The sequence below is a fragment of the Homalodisca vitripennis genome, chromosome 1 (assembly GCF_021130785.1).
Source record: "Homalodisca vitripennis isolate AUS2020 chromosome 1, UT_GWSS_2.1, whole genome shotgun sequence".
NCBI lineage: Eukaryota > Metazoa > Arthropoda > Insecta > Hemiptera > Cicadellidae > Homalodisca > Homalodisca vitripennis.
The window spans coordinates 38551283-38569789 of record NC_060207.1 but is presented as its reverse complement, the minus strand read 5'-3'; the positions used below and the strand labels follow the sequence as shown (position 1 = coordinate 38569789).

General features: G+C 29.6%; 1 protein-coding gene across 1 annotated transcript in view; it reads right to left on the bottom strand.

Annotated features, from left to right (window-relative positions):
- Nucleotides 1-2326: 2326 nt before the first annotated feature.
- The window catches only part of LOC124359972 (histone H2A deubiquitinase MYSM1-like), a 17622-nt gene continuing 1441 nt past the window's right edge, over nt 2327-18507 (bottom strand). Inside the window, exons 3-8 of the mRNA XM_046813183.1 lie at nt 16541-16651; nt 14984-15124; nt 13853-14045; nt 12831-13041; nt 10531-10697; nt 2327-6828 (exon numbers count right to left, since the gene is read on the bottom strand). Coding sequence (XP_046669139.1) covers nt 10559-10697; nt 12831-13041; nt 13853-14045; nt 14984-15124; nt 16541-16600 — 744 coding nt within the window. The 5' untranslated portion in view covers nt 16601-16651 and the 3' untranslated portion in view covers nt 2327-6828; nt 10531-10558. The remainder of the gene's footprint in view (nt 6829-10530; nt 10698-12830; nt 13042-13852; nt 14046-14983; nt 15125-16540; nt 16652-18507) is intronic.

The following is an 18507-nucleotide window of genomic DNA, read 5'->3' as shown; positions in this document are numbered from 1 at the left end:
CTCATGATACGATGCACATGCAATTCGTCCTTTTGTACAATATGGTAGAAATAAGGCCCATTAGTCATTTTTCACTTACACGGTCCATTAATAAAAAATATGTATCAAATGGTTTAAGTTAACGATCCCATCTGGTGATGCCCATTTATGATAGCAGATTCATTCATAAGATGAATAGTCAGATTAGAAAAAGAGAACATTATCTAAGCCGAAACCCATTTTATTACATGGTTATTAACAACACTTTTTTACCATCTTTAAGATTTTATTTTAAAAATATATCCTTTGAAGAGGTGCAATAATTGCATAACTATTTTTCCCTTACTTGTAAAGTAGATACATTATGTCAGGATATTATATGATGCGATAGATACTTTGAGTAAAGAACAGCTTTTTTATCATTAAAAACTATCATTTTATAGCTGATTACTTCTTTCAATGCTCCTGAGATTTGGTAATTATTCAGTTTAGGAATCTGATAATTCGGAACCTCGTGAAGCTTTAGTACTTGTAGATATAGAAAATATTGTTCTACAGATTCATAAACTCAAACTGACTTTCTGTATTACAGTATATAAATTTATAGATAATGATTATTATTATTTATTTGATTTTTACATGCCACAATACAGTTAAAAAAAACCAAATACATGGAGCAGTTATAATCAATATTGCGGGAGAAATGTTTTTCAACACACAAGAAGTCCAATATCATAGCGATATAGTAGTTTGATAAATAAAATGCATATCTGTCTAGCGCTATGTTAGCTTTACCTTAAATTGAAGTTACATACGTACCAAACAAAATTTTTAAAGCCATTATCCAGCCAAATTTATTTCAACTATCAATACTCATAAGAGAACTACCAAATGAGGCCTAATAATTAACTGCAAGTACGTAATACATGCCACAACTTATTTCAGATGTATTATGTATACTTACATTATTATTATTGTATTAATATTTAACAAAAGAACTGTTGTACTATTAAACTACATGCAGTAATGAATATTAAAATATATTCGATAAATATCATCAGGAAGTTATGTTTTTAGTAGTATTAAAGTGATAACTGATATTTATGTAAGGAACCGTATTTGAGGCCTATCACATGTAATACACTATTGTTACTTTTATGAACAATATATTTTGTTTCATAGTGATCAATTCATTAAAAAAATTTAATTATACTTGTGTTAAATTTTAGATATGCGGAATTATATGTGTGAAACCATTACTAATTTGAGTTTCATCTCACTTTTCGCAACATATCTCTGGTCACTTACTCTCTTACAAATTCTGATAAATACTGTTTATCATAAATGTATATTTAAAAATTTTCTTCAAGTTGTCTATGCATGAAATATTTGTTATGGAGATATTGCATTCTAAACATAATATCTTTATTTAAAACTATTATTATGATTCTAGATAACTGGATAAACCACAAAACGTACTTGTGCCTACAATTGACGGATTGCTTATAATTAAGTTACTGTGTAATTTTATTGATATGCAGTAAAATCTATTTGAATAGTTAATCCAAATTATTAATAGATTATTTAATTTAAAATTCCAAGCAATAAGCAGTTTATAGGCTGTTGGAAATGTTTTCACAACAAATAGCAGCTTGAAGAACAAATTAGTTTTAACCACACTACGTACTTTTCTAAGGGCTGTAGGGTTGTTCGTATATTGCAACAAAAACTGTGAAAGAAGGTGAGGGGAGGAGGTCTACCTGGAGTAGCTATACACACACACAATGACAAGGTGAGATCCAAGTGTGTATAGCGTGATGGTGTCGCGGCATGGTGGCAACTTTCGGAAGCTCATACAGATACACAGTATGGTAAAATCCAGCAAGGTGAGGTTAAACTCAAATCGGAATGAATAAGGTATATTTGTGATCCCCGAACTGCTAGGAACACAAAAAAAACAGTCCGTTCATGCAGAGCTGTGGGTGTGTATACATACTTCGGATCTCACTCCATGCTAAGGAAGAGAACAAACACACTTCAACTCCAACCTACAGCATTATGTACTCTGTTTAAATTTTTGTATTCAGCATTTCACTCTCTGCTGGTCATATACAGAGACCTGATTTTGGACCTGCTTATGGTCTAGTAATTTTAATTAATGATTATAATAAACTTAATTTTTGCACACAAGTTATATATATATACATATTTGGTTGGATTAGTTAAAAGACTCCTTGAAAGATGTTCCTGAGGGTCCTAAATAAATGGGTGACTCTGTTTTGGACCACTAAATATGGAATCAGAAGAAAAAATGAAAAGACCATGTTAAAGACAATAATACAGCATATATGCAAAATAGAATGTATTAATTTCATACATACAAAAATTATTGAGACAAGAAACTAAATAAACCTCAAATATAAAAACAAACTTGAAAGAAAGAAACATGTATATATATTTTATTACTATGTACATTCCGAAATACTTAAGCATCCTAACAGCTCCAATTTTGATTTATGTACAGGTTACGTGTTTTTAAGTATACAAGTTGTAAGTGGAATAGCAATTTTTAACCCTTTAACGGGTAAGAGTAATTTCTTGAGGGGAGTATTTTCGTAGATAGTAGTGTACTTACTTAAATAAATTACTATGTTTCCAAAACCGTAATTTTGTTTACAGTTCATCCTAGTGGTACATGACTTGGAAGATAGAACCGGTCATGGATATTTGTATTTGCCATGTGTTATAAAATTAAAATAATTTATTGCGAGTCTTGACCCCTTACACAGAGCACACAGATTTAAACTTAGCAAATACTACTTATCATTATATTTGGAAATAATACTACAAGACACTATACACCTCATACCATTTGTATAAAACTACAACAATCAAATAACAGTAAACGTTTTACAAAACTAAAACTTTAACTCTATGATAATAGATGGTTATCCATATAATGAACATGCGTGGGTTAATTCAATGTGAATGTTGAGTTTATCTCCAGTTCACCTTCCTCTTAGTGCACTCTTGTATTTTTATAGTGTGAAATATAAACTTATGAACATGAATAAAGCATCATTACTTATGTTACAATATAAGTTGTCACTACTAATTACATTTTTCTTTGTTTACATTCATGCTGTGACATCCTTAGTAATTGAAATTACACTTTGTTTTTGCCATACCATATTACAATAGTTTGTTTGTAACTGTGTTATAGCGTCGACTAGGATTAGTAACAAAACATATTTCTGTGTTTTAGTGTCAAAATCGATTCAATTTAAAAATTACCGTTTTATCGTGTCGAATGATACTATCCTTGAAAAGTATTTTGTCCGAATAGGGACCTCGACCTTTGCGTAATTTCACAGGCTTTAGCATGACCCTCACCCAGTATTACACACGCTTCAGCTTCAAGAATAAAGAATGTAGTTTAAATGTGAGAAAATATATATATATATATATATATATATATTATATATATTATATGATATAACGTTGTATATCATTTTTGCGCAATAAATTTCCAGTAACATAAATCTTTTACAAACTCTTGTATCTATATACCAATTTGTAGAGAATTAAACTCTCCACAACAAATATTTTCATTTTATACTTGACTACGTATTAATGACTATACATGATTGAAGAAAAATTGCTTCAAATTCATTAGTTACTATTAATTGATTTTTATATAACTTGGACATATTTTATTCAAATTACTTACAATTTTCAGGATCTGTTCATAATTATAAGTACTTTCAAGATATTCTATTACGAATATATATAAAAAAAATTATACAATGTTGTTCTACAAATCAAAATACATACATAACACAAATATATTTTTGTTTTTAACATTTCTTTTATTTTGTCAGCAGTAATTTTACATACAAGTATTTTTTTTCGAAATAAAAGTTTATGTGCTAAAATAAAAAATAATTTCAAGCAAATATCATATTTTTAAAGTTACAACTTTTTAAGGAATACCCTGAAAATGGTAATTCTGGTCTAACATAAGTATAAAGAGCAGATATAAACATATAAAATAAAGTAATTTTAAATTTGCAATCCTTGTGACCTACATTTTTAACTTTTAAATAAATGTCAACATTTAATTATTAAAGTCATTCTTTTGTTAAAATATGCACTTTTACTAAATTACATATAATTCATACTTAGAAACTTTTACTTTTTAACTTTTTGCAGAAATCATTATATTAATTAATACCACTCCCTAACACTACTCTACATTAATTTGGAAACAGATACATTTTCAGCAAAACATTCTGTGAATGTTAGAGAATATCACCATAACCAGAAAACTCCCCTCTGAAAAACTGTGCTTTCAATACAGACTATCAACTATATTTAACGAGTGTTACAAATAAATAAAAATCTTACCTTACTGATTAATTGTAATATTGAACCACAGAATATCTGGGGTTGCTGTAATGAGCTCTTGGTCCTGCTGCTGCCTGTGCGGACTGTACTTTTTAATACTAATCCAATTCTACACTATTCCAAGGCAACCATACGGTTTATATAACTTTTGACTCTATGAAACATGTATTTTTAAATTAAATAATTTTTGACACTAAAACGCAAAAAAGTAAAGTTTAGTTCCTCAACAACATATTTTTATCAAATCTTTGGTTAAAACCAGGTATTTTTCTCAGATTCTTCTCTAATTTTGGAGAAAATGGCAATAGAGGATACCCATTGTCATTCCCTTACCTTGATAGTAAATTTTACCTTCTAGTGTATAATAGTTACATTGATTGCACAATACTAACAGCTTTATAATTATGGAGCCGGAAGTTTAGTTCTCATTTATGTATTGTTGAAAAATGTTTTCATCATTTAATTAGTAGCCTAAAAACCGGGCTGAAATGAAAATTTGATTTATGTTGGAAAAATAAAAGTTAATCTTTATAACTTAATTAGTTTTGAAGATAATTAGACAATATTCTCATAATATCAAAGTGTGGTAAGCATTTATACTAAAACATGAATATTTGTAACTAAAAATATATTTTCCTATGTACACATTTTCAAAAATTTAAAAATTTATTATTAATGGATAATTTTTTCACAAACATAAATTAAACCACCGTGGCAAACATAATTTTTACACTTACACACTTATTTTGCATGATTATACTTCATTTTGAAACATCGATAAAAAACTTTGTTTAAAAATTTTTTTAAAAATATGTGTATCAATGCTATACAACCTCATGAGTAGACCTAATTACTTATTTTACATTTAAACAGGCTTGTTTTGGTATAGCAAAAATTCAGAAAAATAAAATAAATGCTTTCTATTTTACAGGTACTAAAACGTTTTGCAGTAAACTAAATAATTAAAAAGCTTTTTGTGTACAAAGTGTCCCTAAAGTTTTTCCTCTGCACCCTACATATTTGAATGGTTTTGCTTCAAACTTTTTTGGAAATATGTAATAAAATATCCTGTGATCTTTTTAGTTGGATTTTAAAGCTTTCAGTGCCAGACCTTTTTTAACAAGATGTATGTATGGCCTATTTTCTATCAAGAAGAGCCAGGCAAAACTTTACTTTTTATAGCTGCCCACATTAAATATTATAACTTTGTTACTTTTGGATGATAAAAAAAAATCCATTTCATTGAAATTTACTTTACGAGTATACTGTTTAAGAACTTATTTTATTATGCATTAAATAAAAAATTATACTAAGTGTGACATTACATTACATTTTTTACCATTTTGCTCCAAGAAATGCACAATTACAAAATTTCTCCAACTGTAGATGGTGTTATAGTTTTAATCCACACGTGTTGTGGTACATAAACTCAAAAATTCACTGAACTATCGTTGGAAATAAACTTTTTAATGATTTGGATATTATTTTACCTTATGTTTGTTCAGTATATAATTGAAACACATGATAAAAATTGTATTTCAGGAAGATTATTCTTTAATATATGAAAACAATAATATTGCACACATTATATGACTTTATTTTGATGTTGGCTGATTTTCACATGCCCGTTTTAACAGATGTTGGCTCTTGTACATTTTTTAAAAGGGACGTTGACACTGAAAGGATTAAAGTTACCTCTCACTTCTATAATATAACAATTCAAGTGATATCTGAAATTTACAGATCTTGATGAGACAATCCCAACAATATCAAGAAACAAATTTGTCTGACCATTCTGGCCAAAATAAGTATTGTTTCAGCAAATATAAAATTCTAATTTCAATTTAAAGCTAAATTGGATGAAGTAACTTGACTTCTAAATTTTAATATTCTTATTTTATAGAGACCTACAGGTGTAACACGGTGAGATTACTATTAAAAATTATGTAACACATTCTAAAAAAATGAAGTTTGGCAGGGTAAATAACAGTTTTTTAACTCAACCCTATTGGCATTGATTTTTTACCACATCATTTGACATCTCATTCTGAAGGTAGTAAACAATGAAGATATTAGTCTAAAAGAAAGATAATCTTCATACAATTTTAGGCCTTTCCTTGGATTTGATCATAACATACTGCGCTATTAATGTTATTTTTACTCTGCTATAAAACATATTTGATTTATGTAGATTTTTTAAGATTATTCAAGTCAATCCTTTGGCAAAATCTTAAGTGGATGTGAACTTATTAAGCTTATTTTAATAAACTTATGGTTACAAGCTTATTAAAATAATAATAAATATTATCTATCATCTTTTAACGTCGCTTTAGCTGATACTCTATTGAAGAAATCTCGAATTTCATGAAGAACTTGAGACAGTTTCTCCTCATCAACTTTTGGACTGGCTTTCCTTAAATGATACTTTATACTCTCCAAACACTGAAACAAAAAGATAGCTATAAACTAGTATAATAAGCAACTATAACCATAATAAACGAAGTTGCAGTGAACTATTCTACATCCTTTGGTGCATGAAATTATTGTTTTGTAAATATTTATTTTATACTAACAGATTTTTATTTATACAGAATGTTACAATACTTATGCAAAAAATCATTAACATTTTCACAGACTCACTATTGAAGGTTAACAAGAGTTACAAAGCCACTTATATAGGTTGTTTATGGACTAATCAGCCTGTTTATTACATGACACCGATGTTCAGTATTACTTAAAATCTAAATCGGTACAAACAAACTTTAAAGTCTATTTGTTACAAGGCCATAGCACAATACTTGTTTATAGCACAACACACTGATATGGTACTCCAGAAAAAGTTAAATACAATCACAAAAAAATGCACCAATCCAAAAGTCTAAACAAGGGGGCAAAATTGTAAAAAATGTACATTGATTTCTCTTAAAATGAGCAATGTGGATAACTATGCTAACCTTGTCCCATTACTTGGCGTCTTAATAAATACATGATAAGCTAACTAGAATAGTTTTATAAACTATGTTAAAGCAACACAGCAATATTTCCTACCCATTTGCAATTTCAATTAAATTTGGTAGAATTTGGATACTGAATTTAATCAAATCATATTTTTAATCTTTCAGTGCCACAGGATCACATACATAAACATTGTAAAAGATTCATAAGTGCCAGTGTTTCATATGTTAGTAATTTATATTTTGCTATATTTTATATTGGACTAAGTAATTTAACTATATTGTACTTTAACTGTGTATTCAATACCTTCCAAATTATCAATATATATCAGAGTTTTGCATTGTATTTCTTTCAATATAATTTGTAAATTATGATGATAATTATTTCTGGCAGTTGATGTATGTCACTCATGTGTCCGGCGTCCAGCAGTGGCAAGACTGATCTTCCATGTGTTTTATTTATTTATTGCATGTTATTTATTATTGACTATTTTAACTATCGCATGTTATTTAGTATATATTGACTATTTTAATTATTGTTACTGTTATTGCATGTTATTTAGTATTTTAGTAATTTATTGACACTTGATTGACATTTTCTCCTACCTCCTAAGACTCGACAATGTTACCTTAAGTTTATTTAGAATAAGATATTTGGAAATTGTTTTTAACCATATTAGAATTAAGACACTAGTTATGTAACAAGAAAATAAAGGCAAAAAATAGAAGCAGTGACTAAAATGTAGCGTGGTTTATACATGCTGATAATAATTGCATGTTTTGAAACAAACAAGCATTAAGAAGTATCATATTATTGTTGTAATTCTTTTTGTTGCATAGCAATACTGAAAATGTTACTTTAAATCAAAAACACTTTCTTTATTCTGGTTGTTGCCAAGTTTTATAGGAACATTGTTTATATGCCGTGTAGTGTTTTTGTTTCTTATGAAACATCTTTTACTAGTGTCACACTACATCTGTTCTTATTATGAGTGGATCAATTCCAATAAATTTTTGATACCACGGCTCATCATTTGTTCCGATAATTATTTTTCCAAAGTAATACATTACGAAATAATGAATAAAATTAATAGAAGTGCTTAAGATACGCTTGAAAAGTCACAATTCTCAATATCACAAGTAGTGATATGTTGAAGCTGAATCTATTCTACAAAATCTTCAAATAAGCCTACTTTCGGATAACAAATGATCAGCAGTATGCAAATTACGATCACTAAACCGTGCCATTGAAATACTTTCTATACGTAAAGTGAAGATAGATATAATAATTACAGTACTTTTTTAAATATTTCTTGCAGTGTGTATTTTATTTATTTATAATTGCCTCGAGTCTGTTCACCAACTCCATCCGATTGGTAGTATGCAAATTACCAATTAATAAAACGTTTACTTTGGTATTATCTTTATGACAAATGTAAATAGATAAACCAAATTAAGAAATTATTGTAGTTTATATATATATATATATATATATAATATATATATATATATATATATATATATATATATATATATATATATAAAATAGTTTCCTTACAGTTTGTATTTTATGAATTATTTTCACACATTGCCATGAGTCTGTTTGTGGATAATAGCTGATCAACAATACATAAATTACGGATTGCTAAACCATGTTTTTTGTGAATGAAAACATGTTGATATATAACTAATTAAAAAAAATTATTGTAATTTTGTAAATAATATTTGGCTTGTGTTTTTATTTCCTGTATTTGTGCATCATCAAGCGTCTGCTGCTTGGCAGTATAAATCACAAACTAATGATCGCTAATTTCTGTATATTTAGTTGTATAAATATGTCCTCTATAAGAATATTTGTTTATTTATATCTTAAAATGTTTTATCATGGCAAAGGATGGTTTGAAAATTTTTGTTGGCCGCGCTCCTAATTTGGTTTAATGATAAGAAAACAAAATCATTGATTATTGTATTCTTAGTTACAGAACTTTAACAAGATTTAAATCTAAATTAGAGCAAAGTGTAATTGGAGTCCCGCAAGGCTCAAATCTTGGACCTCTTCTTTTCTTATGTTATTTGAGGAATATTGAAAGCAAACTATCTTATACTGCAAACAGTACTTTGTGTTTATTTGCAGATGATACAAATCTAAAGGTTTCTGGAATTTCGAAAGAAGAAGTTGAATTCATCTCAGCAATCGAATTGGCTAATCTACAACAATTCTTTAACAACAAAAAACTTAATTTAAATTATGAGAAAACTAAATTCATTAATTTTAAAACTAAACAAAATAATAATGATTATGACTTTGATATTCTTATAGACGATTCAGAGATTGAAAATGCATCAAAAATTAAATTTCTCGGATTGATCATTGATTGTCACTTGAGCTGGGATGAGCACATTAAATTTGTGATTGGTAAAATTAGTTCTGGCTTATATGCAATTAGGCAAATGTCTTGTTTATGTACTACTGAAGTGCTAAAACAGATTTATTACGCTCATATACATTCACACATTGCTTATGGCATAGCCATATTTGGTGCCACAACTAAGAAAAACCTAACTGACATTTTAAAGGTGCAAAAACAAGCCATTAGAAGTATACTTAAGCTTAAATTCTCAGAATCTGTTAGAAATTGCTTTAAAGAATTAAAAATAATAACAGTTTTTGGACTTTATATATCCTATAACCATCCTATATTTTAAATTCAATCATGGCCAACAAATTAACTTAGAAAATAATGTGCACAAATATAACACACGCCATAAGAATGAAATCATCAATGATCATCATAGACTTGAAATGTACACGAAAAAAACTATGTATATCGGGAAAAGATTTCTGAAAAATATTCCTCAAAGCATAAAGATGGAAAATAATATTAACAAATTTAAAAGAAAACTAAAAAATTATTTGATTGATTTAGTTTTGTATTCAATAGAGGAACTTGAGTATGTTTAGTACTTTTATATATATATATAAGTAATGTATGACACTATTCGATGTACTGTATTGTACAACTAATGAATAAAGAATTATTGATTGATTGATTGATTGATACAGGCCTTTTTCTAGCCGAATCTTGTTCCTAAAATGATTTTTCCAATTACTTGGTAAAAAAAATAATCCTATTCATTTACCTTTTTATCAGACCCAATGATTTATATTAAACTACTTATATTTATTTACCTTGTAAATGTTTAATCGTTTGATTGGTTCACTTTTTTTGTACTGTCTGAAGTGCTGCTTCCAGTGATTGCCTCAAAGATAGCATGTTGCTATCACTAAAACTTGTAACCTTCATCTCCATTTGATAAGGAACTGGTCCACTGTTCTCCATTTTAACTTGACAACACCTGTAGAAAACAGTATTCTTGATATAATATTTTAAATAAAATATGCATGCAAATACACAAAATTAACTATATGATTACTTCCAGTCTCTTCAAAATACAATATTCCTAGTTGTTTCTGTGGTGCACGCGTCTTGAACGTTTCTATCCGAATCTCATTTTTAATCACTAGCGCTTTAGTGGTTTTTGACATGTTTGATTTTACTAGTCGCTAGTGAGGGAGAATAGTCACAAGACTGACTAGCGATAGTGTAGTAGGACACCACTCACTCTGTGACAACCCTACTGAATGTACCTATAGTAGCTACTTAGCTTGCTTGTTCAGTAATATGTATAGGGAGGATAAGAAATTGGAGTGAACATAATTATATCAAACTAATCAGTTTGTGACATTTTTTTATGTGGAAACATTTTATTTCTGTCTGTCTGCTTGCACAATATCTTGAAATAAACTGACCTATAGACTTGATGTTTTGCATGAAGTTTAATTTCTATAAAAGGAACATCATGATCAATGATGGTGGAATTTGGCTGAGCCCAATTGTCAACATGTTTACATCGGACTTATGGCTAACCATGATGGCAAGAAATAAATAGATTTGTATCATTTAACATATGAAAAGATAGCTACAGAATTTTATGTAGATCTGAAATTTTGCACGAAAATGTTTCTACAAAGACAATAATGAGTTCTATGTTGGTGTATGTCCAACCATGGAATTTGTCTGAGCGTCTTTGAACTTATCACTCAGTAGGATGACATAATCATCTGCCAATTATGAAATGAGCTATAAACTTGAAAATTTGCATTGAACCCCAGCAAAGCCTCTTATGTGACCTGTGTGGCGTACTCCTACATTATTTAACTAGCTCTGTGTGAATTATTAACAACTCGCTAGTTACTCTTGGTGACACTAGCAGCTAACAAAAGTCTAAGACAACATATTATGTTATATCGGAAATAGAGCTGAATAAGAATCTCTACACAACAAATATCTCTATGTTAGAAATGATTCTAATTGTTTTATTGCTTGTCAATAGTATGGAGGGAGGGGATAGAAATATTTCTCAAAAATGTTCTACTTTTTTTTAATTGCCTTCAATATCTTATAACACTTGTAATTAAATTCCACCGTAAGGGATTTTTTAAGGTTTTGTCTGCCACATGCTAGCAACAGTTAATAACACAAAACAGAGATAAAAATATTCAAATTGTCAATAATTACAGTGGTTCAGGATGTCAACACAAATGAAAATTTATAACTATGAGATTATATTTGTTATATAACAATTACAAACTAAAATAATTTGTATATAAGGGCTATATTAACATTGGGTATGATGTACATTTGACAGGGATTTAAAAAATAAAACATATTGGGAAATCTGTTAAATGAGTCAATCTATATGAAGTGATCTGGTGAGATTTGCTTGACCAATTTTATTTAAAAAAAGTTGTACATATTATTCTTATATGAATCAACATTTCAAAACAAGATAACCAAATTTTGTATTTTATTCTCGTTTTGGAGAGGTGGCCATTTCTTTTCATCCGCACTAGCCAATTGTAGTCTTTAGTTGTAAGTGATAAACTAAATATCTCAAAAGTGCACAATGTTACTGTAATAAAACCTACACCAACTTTTCACCAAAGTCTATTCTAAAGATTTGTACAAAATACACTTTTTAGGGTGTAATTCCTGATGAATGATATGACAGAATATTTAGCAAAATTACAGGATCTTCCTCAAATATGTATCCTTAATTACTGTAGCAGTGTTCACTTTGAAGATATTTAGTTCATAGTTAATGACCACAAGACTACAATTGGCCCATGTGGCTGAAAAAAGTGATCACATTTCCTGAGTAGAATAAAACACATTTTTTGAACTGTTAATTTGTATGAAAGTAACATATAAGAATTTGTTTAAAAATAAAATTTGCCAAGCAACCCAAGAATTGTTCCTAAATCATTTCATATAGATTGACCCAAACCGGAGTGTGCTGTTTTAGACTACAAACACAGAAGAAAAAATAACAAAATAAAAATAATAATGAAGATTCCTTGTAAATAATTCATTATAGCTTTAATTTAAGGTTTATTAAAGATGAAGTTGTATATACTGTATATCTTGCCTGTAAGAAGACACATTGTGGACTGAGACGTAGGGTGAAATAATGAGACCAACAAAAGGCTTTCCTGTCTCATTAAACCATGACTGCAGAGTGCTCTGAGTGTTGACATCAGTGTCGGAAGGTGAGGGGTCAAAGTTGGGGTGAGAGTGGTACCACCCGACTACGGATAACCCCTTGCTAGTGATCAACTCACTGCTTTCACACTGCGACACTTAAACATTGACATAAAAATTGTATAAAGAATTATGTTTTATTTATTTCACTATAACAGATAAAACATAATTGGTTTTGTAATCTAATATCAGTAAATTTGAACATGCTAAAATAATATGAAAAACAAGAACAGTAATTTCTAACAACAGAATCAATTTAAGTCAGCTGGTAATAGTTACATAATTCAGTAACATTTTTATCCTGATGGATGTATCACAAACCATTTCGCTAAACATGGATGGTTTAAGGAGCTTTAAGAAGATTTAATTTTCATTAATGGGATTACCTTAGTTTTCTGAAACTTTGGGAAATGGTTCTAATTATTCTACCAATTAAAGGGCATACTTCGGTATGATGTAATTACTAAATAGTCAAAGTCAAAGCGTTTATTTGTCAATCAACAATAAAATACATTGCAAGACAAAGGTCAATATACATTTAATAAAAAGAACAACAATGTATCTTAATTACTTAATATTAATGGGACATCAAATAATCTCTAACAGAGTAATACTCTCTATCAATTAATTAAAAAACACTTTTAAGTTTAGATCTGAATTTAGGTACTACTTCTTCGGATCTCAATTCTAACGGGAGATGGTTAAATAATTTAACCGAAGAGTAATACAACTGTCTTTCAAAAACGCAAGTTTGTTGCTTAGTTCTATCAATCTTCGTCTACTTTTAAAGTTCTTATAAACTTAATCTTTCTAAAACACTCACTTGTCTTCACAGTTTAAATTAGAAAATACAAAACCTTGACATGGTGCCAACATATTTTGTTTGTTAAATGAAGGTAGCTTTGTTACCTGGGCACATGTCGCAGTGGACATTGCTGCTGAGGATGGTCCGACAAGGCACTGCTGTAATAATGCTCAAGACATTGCTTGAAATATTGTACACACCTCCCAGCAAGCCTATCACTTCACACTTAGGCGACAGGTGGCTGTGTACATCCACTAGCACCAGGGCCGACACCTCCAGCTCTATTCTGTACGGGGCCTGCCGAAAACCATAGTGTTAGATATATATGCGCTTTTCAGAGTGAATTTTGCTACAAGGATTGACGTTACATAATTTCTTTTTTCGGCTGATTTTCTTTTACACCTAATTCTACAGTCCTCATGGGCCACTGGTCTGTGTGAGGATCTTATCAAACGAAATAAGGAAGAGAGTTGTTACAGTACAAGATCGATGGTACTGATAAAATATTCTATGGTCTCAAACAGGATTTGAACCTGGGCTATCTCTCTCATATCCAAACTCACTCTTAGAACGCTCGGCCATTAGTACTCCCCGATTTACTCTCAATGTTCTATAATTTTAAATACAAAAATAGTAATTATCAATATAAAATGCATTTTTGGACAAGAATATAAGTTGTTATGTTCCCCAAAAAAGTTCTGTGAAAGCATTTTGATTACCATACAAAATTTGATTTAATTATTCATAAAAATTGGAATACTGTGGAAATATTGTCTTAGAATATTTTCCATCATTTTATTTTCTTGCCTATACTAAGTTAATTTTTATTGTATAGAAGATCCATTTCTTGTTGTAAATACAACCTTTATAAATGTTTTTATGTTTATACAAATTTCCATGAAAAGTTATACTATCAAAAAACTAATTCCATACTCTTGTTTCTTGCAGAATTGTGGTAGTTATTTATAACTTAAAATTTGTTATAACATCATTTAATATTTATTAGGGTGGGATTGAATTTGAAATTTCATTCATTCATTACAAAACACTCATTCCTGTTAGAAAAACTCTAATTAATAAATATTATTCTATATATTATTAATGTAATCCATATTCTCGGGCAGTAAAAAAAAATTAACTTTGGACTGAGTTCATAATTTTAGTATCTAAGGAGAGAAGAATGTTTTGAACTTGTAACACTGCACCAAATCTATAGTATGGGCTAACCTCCTCACCTTGTTGCTTGCTGAGTAACTCTTGCAATGGATGAGTTTAATGGGCTTGATCCCTCTGGTATTGATCTTGTTATTCTCTGGACTGTGCTGAACAAACACTTCTCCTGATTCTGTATGAATAAGTGTGTAGCCCCCGTCATGCTTAAACATACAATACATATGAATGAAAGTTAGTAACATTAAGTACAATATGACATTTTTTTGAATCATGTAAACGTTATATTTGTATTTGAGTTAAATTTGTACTGTATTTAAATAAAAGTCAATCAATATTTAGTGATGTTTGATGAATATAGTACAGCAATACTAGTCAAAATCCTTATTAAAGTCTCTGATCTACATATTTTCAATACAAATAATGTTTTAATAAATCTGAAATTTTTAACCCTTTCCACAAAACTATTTGGAACCTGTTTTCTATACGAAATCAAGTTATTTGATTTTGCAATACAAAGTGAAACTATAAAATTTGGTTGTTTATCCTATAAAAAGTATTTAATTAATGGTAAGGCCCAGCGCACACCGAGCGACTACAGTTGCAAACCTGTTTAGCGCGCAACTATTTGGTGACCTCAACAATGTATTAAAGTGGGGAGGCGCACACAACGTGATCAGTTTTTGACAATCTAAAACCAGTCACATGCAATCGTGGGCCCGCGGTTTCAGTTGCGTTGCAGACTTAGTTCCACAATCACGTGGTGTTTTGCCGGTGTTTTTGACGGCCGCATAGTATCTATTTTAACATCAGTGATCAAGAACTCAACATTAAGCTCATTGAAGCAGTAGATAAGTATGAAGTTCTATACAACTACAAACAGTAGCTGAATACTTCAGAGCCAAAGAGGCTAAATTACTATCAAATGTAGAGGCAGATACCAGCAATCAGCAGATTGATAGACAACAGGGGATTCAAATGTTCCTGCTCAGCTTGATACCAGAATTGGAAGAATTAAGTAATTCGCAAATCAAGCTTGAAAAGCAACACGTGTTAAGGGTGATTTATGACATTTAACTGCCAAGGTCTTAAAAACAAACTCATTTTAAATTAAAAAAAAAACACTCCACTAAAGACGCAACTGATACACAACCAACCCTTCGACGTGTGCAGACAGAAGTTTTGTTTCAGTTGTAAACTAATTACAGACACAACTGGTTTCTAACTATAGTTGCAGAACAGTCACTCTGTGTGCGCTGGGCCTAAGTTGGAAAGTATTGGGTTAATTCAACGTAGGAGTTTGTTCATCTTTGTTGTGTATTGGGGCTTCCCCGCTAATTTTGACCAGAATTTGCATTTTTGGTCAGCAAATCCGGTTTGGAGATTTAGGTCACAAAGTTTAAAAATATTTATACTTAATATACTCAGCCAACCTTTTTCCGATATTGTACAAATTTGTTTAGATTTTAACAAGTTATTAAACTATATTTTAATGACACAAATTAAAAAATGAAATTATGAAGAAACCCGCAGAAATTATGAAATTATGATACGAAAGAATGCTGTATTGTTTAGTGCCCAAATATTAGCCATAAATGTAATCATTCATAAATACTACTTACGGGAGGATACTTGATTTTCCTCTTACATGCCTTCCAAGTTAAATCACCTTCCAATCTCATATTTTTTAATTCCTGGTTGTTTACACTTCTTGTAGAGAATTTCTTTATTTTCTGTTGGAGTAAAAAAAAATCAAATTAATAACACACAAAAAACAGTCTGTTGTGGTTGGTACATAAATAACACAGTAATCATTAACACTTGTAACCCTGGAAACATATATCAGAAGTTCCAAAGCGTACGTTGATTTGTGTAGGTTTTACAGGGCCCCTTTGTAAAATGTTTTCATGTTATGGTCTTACACTTTTACATTCTGAAAAAATACTTAACCCTCTGGCTGGCGCGCATTTAAGCCTTTACTGGCACACTAATTTGAAGCTTCGTGCAGAGTTTTGAATTTTTTATCCTGTACAATTATTAATTGGGGAAACCATAAAGTGTTATACATCAAATTACTCAGCGGGATATTCTGTATAAAATACAAATAATTATTATTTGACTCATTTAAATAATGGTGGATGTTTGATGATCAGAAGTCAAAACTTTGTTTTTCAAAAAACACTTTTTTATATTATGCCATTCAAACGAAACACAAAATTAATTTTATTTAAAAATCCAAAATATACTAAATGTCCACTTACTTATGCTCAAAAAGAAAATATATAGTTATAAACACTTTTATTTACAATTGAAAAAAGAAGACTATATACAAGATGTCAGTAGTGTCTACTCAGAGTCATCTCCAACATTAGCTCTCTTCCGTCCCACCTTTTTGTCCCTCCAGAAGTGCTGCAACTGGAAGCATGTGGAGTGAATCCCACAATTGCAGGCAGGGCACCAATAATAACTACGCTTTCTTTTTCATTTTGATTATGTGAACATACTTGATCAGCGTGATCAGCTGTCCGGAACAGTAACAGGTGCCGAGTTACGTCACGCACAACTAGTCGTCAGCTTTCAGCGGCCAGTAAAAGAACAAACATCTATATACATGTAAAAGTGAATACATTATTAGAAAGCTTGAAATCTTTTGATTAAAGTAATATAAATTTTAATACGATTCGAGCGGTAATTCTCGGAATTATGACGTAAATAGTAGACGATGTTTAATGAGTCGTATATTACGACTCTGCCAGTTCACAGCGGTAAAAAATGAGTCGTAATTTACGACGTTTCCAGTCGGAGGGTTAATACATTTCAATGTATTAGTATATTTTTTATAAGCAAAATAAAACAACAATGAATTATAAAAAAAACTTCAATGTATGTACTAATATTTTTCAAAATACTACATCATTTTTGGGTGCAATTTACTAATGCCATATATATGATATGAATGTAGGCAAGATGTAGCACTGAAAGGTTGGAGTTGTTTGCTAATATTAAAAAAACTCAAAACTTCTCTCAAACTATTAAAAGAAACTCAAACTTAAGAAAATGAAATATGACTCATATTTGAAGAGAAGGCAAGTGATTCAGTTTTTCAATTTGACAAAATGAAAAACCATTAAAATTTATTCTTATAAATAAACAAAGTAGCAAAAGGAAGTGAACAAACAAGTTTTGTTATACCAGCCACTACTCTATAAATAATAAAAGTAGTTGTATAATTTACTGTTTTATATATATACATTCACCCTGGCAAGTGAGAGATCCGGGTTCGACTCCCGGCAGAGCAAGTACTTTTTGTGATTCAATATATATATCAAAATTTTTTACTCTTTGGTGTTTATGATGAAACATCAGCTGTGAGGTATTTTCCCCTGTTTATTATTCTATTTAAGTTCTTTTTCTTGTTGATATTTAGTTATTAATTATTTGATTTTGTAAATATTTATACACATTTTGTTATCTGAAGAAGTATGCTGACATACGAAAATTCATAAAAAGAGTTTACCAATATTTGGTTTTTTTATTTTCACATGAAGAGAATACATATTGATATATATATATATATATATATATATAT